Source organism: Drosophila erecta, unplaced genomic scaffold, assembly GCF_003286155.1.
Source record: "Drosophila erecta strain 14021-0224.00,06,07 unplaced genomic scaffold, DereRS2 tig00000092-arrow-pilon, whole genome shotgun sequence".
NCBI lineage: Eukaryota > Metazoa > Arthropoda > Insecta > Diptera > Drosophilidae > Drosophila > Drosophila erecta.
This window is the reverse complement of record NW_020825207.1, coordinates 8859443-8863010: the sequence shown is the minus strand read 5'-3', so window position 1 is coordinate 8863010 and position 3568 is coordinate 8859443. Positions and strand designations below refer to the sequence as shown.

Sequence of the window (3568 nt, the reverse complement as noted above, 5' to 3'; positions counted from 1 at the left end):
CCAAACGGAAGAGAGATTGAGAAAGAGAGAGCGGGAGCGGGAGCGGGAGCGGGAGAGAGAGCGTCTAGCAGTCGCAGGAAAAAAACAAACCCACGCAGACATCTCGGAGAGTGCCGGACACGGAGTCCTTGGTCCTGGTCCTCCTCGTTGTTTTTATATCCGCTGTCCGATTATCCGGCCATGTAAAGAGGCGCCAATTCAATTCACACAGTGAGCTCGGCTAATAGGGTTGCAAGGATGGCTTCTTTTGAAAAAGTTTGTTTTATTGACAACAAACCAAGTCTCGCGCTTATTTGAAATATTTTTTATTTTTTCTAGCTTTAGCTTATAGATTTCCTTAACCGAGTGCAAAGTATCTGTAGTAAACTTCTAAAAACCATATCCTTAAATATATTTACAAATGAAACACATGTTATTGTGCGCTTAGAGCCATATTGTCATTTGAAAATGCTTAATAATACTTAAAGATTTTAAGGATTTTTATCTGTTTCTACCGCTTTTGTTGTTGTTTTTATTTGGTAAATAAATATTAATTCTGTGCTAATTCGACGCCCACCTGGCAACTCTGGAGCAGCTCCAAAAGCTCCCTCTCCCTTGCTCTCCACCCCATACAAGTCCCACGCACGCGTGTGCTGCATGGGAGCGAGAGAGCCAAAACAAAAAGAGCGCAGTCAAGCATTCCGGGCTCGGATTACAACAACAGACAGGCGAGAAGTTAACGGTGAAAGATGTGCGGCGCTGAGAGTCGGAGAGAATGTTAAACAACATTTTGTTGTTGCCGCTGCCAGCGAACTAACAGTTAACAGCACAATAAACACCTCCGGAGAGCCACATAGCCACACTTTAAGAGACATAAGCCCATAATGAACTCGACGACGACACGCGTGTACAAAAACAACCCGGGACGCCTGCCACTTGCGGGGAGTGGGTGGGCGGGTGTATTGTTGTTATTTGTGCAGTGGCCAGTAAGTCAGCTGATCAGGTTCAGGTTGCAAGGGTTGATGAAGGGTTGATGTTGGTGCTCGCCTGCCGAAAGGAATGATAAAAAAGGAAAACATATTGGAGTGGGCACAGGCATGTCCAGGGGGCTAGGACCCCAGCCAGTGGCCAGCACCCCGCATCCTCAGCCCACGATGGTAACCGAGACTTGGCAAGTCTGTTGTCGGCGTTGTTGCTGCATTGACAAGTCGACGTTACTAATGACCCATCGCTATTCATGACCCCCGACAAAGCGAACGACGTATGACATGGTTGTTTGTGTGTCTGGCTGCACTTGGAGAAATGTCTGCCCTAAAATGGGTCTGTACTCCCAAACACAAATCGATCAACAGATTTAGATATAAATAGTATTCAGAAATGGAAAAATAGGTACAAAACAAAGTAGTACTTTTAGGATTGGGGAGGAGGAAGGATCTAGAACCTCTGCCAAAGGACTTAATGTTGCGCTCGGTGCATATGTTGCAGGCTTGCTGGTTGCATTCCCCCACCCCCTGTGCCGGGCCATCCCCGTCGACATTCAGCAAATGAGGCATTAATATCCAGCCGGGGACCTCCTGAACCCAGAGCCCAGAAGCCAGAGCCCAAAAGCCAGGCGGCGACCCCTTTTCCTTCCGATGGCCCTCGGGCTTCACAGCTCCGGCTTCCATGTTTTCGAGTATGTCAGGGCAAATATTAGTATTCCACTTCAGTGTGAGCATTTTGTAATGGAAAGTGTTGCCGTCGCATCTCTCGTCCTGCTGCATATCCATCAGTCGAGCAACCAAGCGCAAGTAATGTGTCACATTACAAATGTTTTTTCCGTTCCGCCACTCAAAGCGAAGTGCACCCCCCATCATCACTTCTCCACGACGCATTTCAATAACAAAAGTATTAACCACGCCACTTGCTGAAATCGACACAACCATAAAGCAATAAGTGCGACTTTATTAACTTATCAAGCAGAAGCAGAAATTATGGATGGGGCTTTGGATTAGGAGCTTAGTGCAGCAGCAGCAGTGCATTTGTGTAGAAGACCAGGGCCAAATCGCTTATGTGCTGTCTATTGTCGTCATCAGCCAATACGTTGATGTCCTTCGGCGAGTTCCCCTCCAACCAGCTGCCAATTTCCATTACGTTGCGCCAATTGACAAACTCATTGTAGCCAAACAGCCCGCAGATGGTGGCTGCGATGTCGGAGATATGTGGCAAAGGCAAAGGCAGAGATATATGTCAGCGATACCAGCAAGGATAGCCCATAGAACAGCAGCAGCAGCAGCAACAGCAACATCACCACCAACCCACTGAACCCTGCTCACCTTGCTCCAGATAGAGATCGCGATATGCGACGGGCAGCCCCAGGCTTCGGATGGCGTTCTGCTCGCGTTCCACCTCATCGCACTGACTCCTGGCCAGCAGTTGGTACACCTGCGGGGGGCTGAGGTGGGGGGCACAGGCCTGATGCTGCAGCACGTAGAGCAGAAGGACCCTAGATGGAGTTATCGTCTAGCTTTAGAGGTCTTAGGCGGAAGATATGTGTACGCTCACTGGTGGGTTCTCTGGTATCCGTAGGTTGGTGCATCACTGGCCAGGAGTTCCAGACAATCGCCGGAGACCAGCTTGCAGTCGGGTGGCTTCAATTCCACAATGTCCCGGAGGCAGAGGTCTAGTAAATGTAATCAAATATGTCATGCACAAAGGCAAATCAAACCCCTGGTTGCGATAGCTTAAATGAAAAATCTGGCGAAATATTGGGGAAGCTGCGATATATAAGATTTAACTACATTCTACTAATGAATTATTTATATGATATTATTATATATACTATATATAACACCCAAGAATTAGGTTTCACTGTGTGGATTTAGCCAAACTCACCGGACTGCGTCCTGTTGAGCTGGCCCTCGTTGACCACTTTTGAGTAGACCTCGGCCAGCTGCTCGTACTCCCCATTGGCATCCAGTTCGCCCAGTTTCAGCGAGGGCGGCAGCAGCAACACATTCCCCTGAAAGGCGATGCTAAGAACTAACCAGAAATTAGCATACATAAGTAATAATACGCAGTTAGTTGTGTAGCAAGCATACTCTCCCCCTGGACGCCCTGGTCCCTGGACAGCAGTCCCGATCCCCTCCTGATGTGCTCCATTCTGTGCAGCAGATGGTAGTAGAGCTGCCGCTCGTAACGCGTGGGTGCCACGTAGCGCAGTTTCTCTGCAATGGACGGGGCATAAATAAATACGCACATCCGTCATCCGTATCGCGAGTGTACGGTTCATTGAGCTTACGTTTTATCAGGAACTGCGAGAGCAGCAGGGCGAATGTGGAGCTGGCACTCAGCCGGCGTCCTCCGGAGAGTCCGTCCAGTAGCCGGTAGATGCGATGAGGCAAAACCTGGTCAGTATCCGATCCTGCTCCATGGATTGGCGGCAGCAGGAAACCGCCGGTAATGGCCAGTAGAAGAGCGTATTTCAGGCCCACGAGCAACATGTTGTCAGCTTACCAGCCCGGAGTCGTCTACACCACAGCTCCATCCTGGCCATCTACAAGTCACTTCGGACCGCGTCTTTGATTTCGCCACTTCATGAAGATTAATT

At 49.1% G+C, this 3568-nt stretch overlaps 1 protein-coding gene across 1 annotated transcript; it reads right to left on the bottom strand.

The window, feature by feature from the left end:
- Positions 1 to 1884: 1884 nt before the first annotated feature.
- LOC6548774 lies at positions 1885 to 3491 on the bottom strand. Its single transcript, XM_001975393.3, has 6 exons — positions 3260 to 3491; positions 3060 to 3185; positions 2854 to 3000; positions 2524 to 2641; positions 2295 to 2464; positions 1885 to 2162 (listed from the first exon to the last, which is right to left on the bottom strand). The coding sequence occupies exons 1-6, from the start codon at positions 3459 to 3461 to the stop codon at positions 1978 to 1980; spliced, it is 948 nt and encodes a 315-aa protein (XP_001975429.1). The 5' UTR covers positions 3462 to 3491; the 3' UTR covers positions 1885 to 1977.
- Positions 3492 to 3568: the final 77 nt, after the last annotated feature.

Bases quoted from the DNA above. Each gene is read 5' to 3' on its own strand.
- LOC6548774 (XM_001975393.3), bottom strand. From the start codon at position 3,461: ATGTTGCTCGTGGGCCTGAAATACGCTCTTCTACTGGCCATTACCGGC. The intron at 3,186-3,259 runs GTAAGCTCAATG...CGTCCATTGCAG, and splicing joins CTCGCAGTTCCTGATAAAAC to AGAAACTGCGCTACGTGGCA. The intron at 2,465-2,523 runs GTGAGCGTACAC...AACTCCATCTAG, and splicing joins GGATACCAGAGAACCCACCA to GGTCCTTCTGCTCTACGTGC.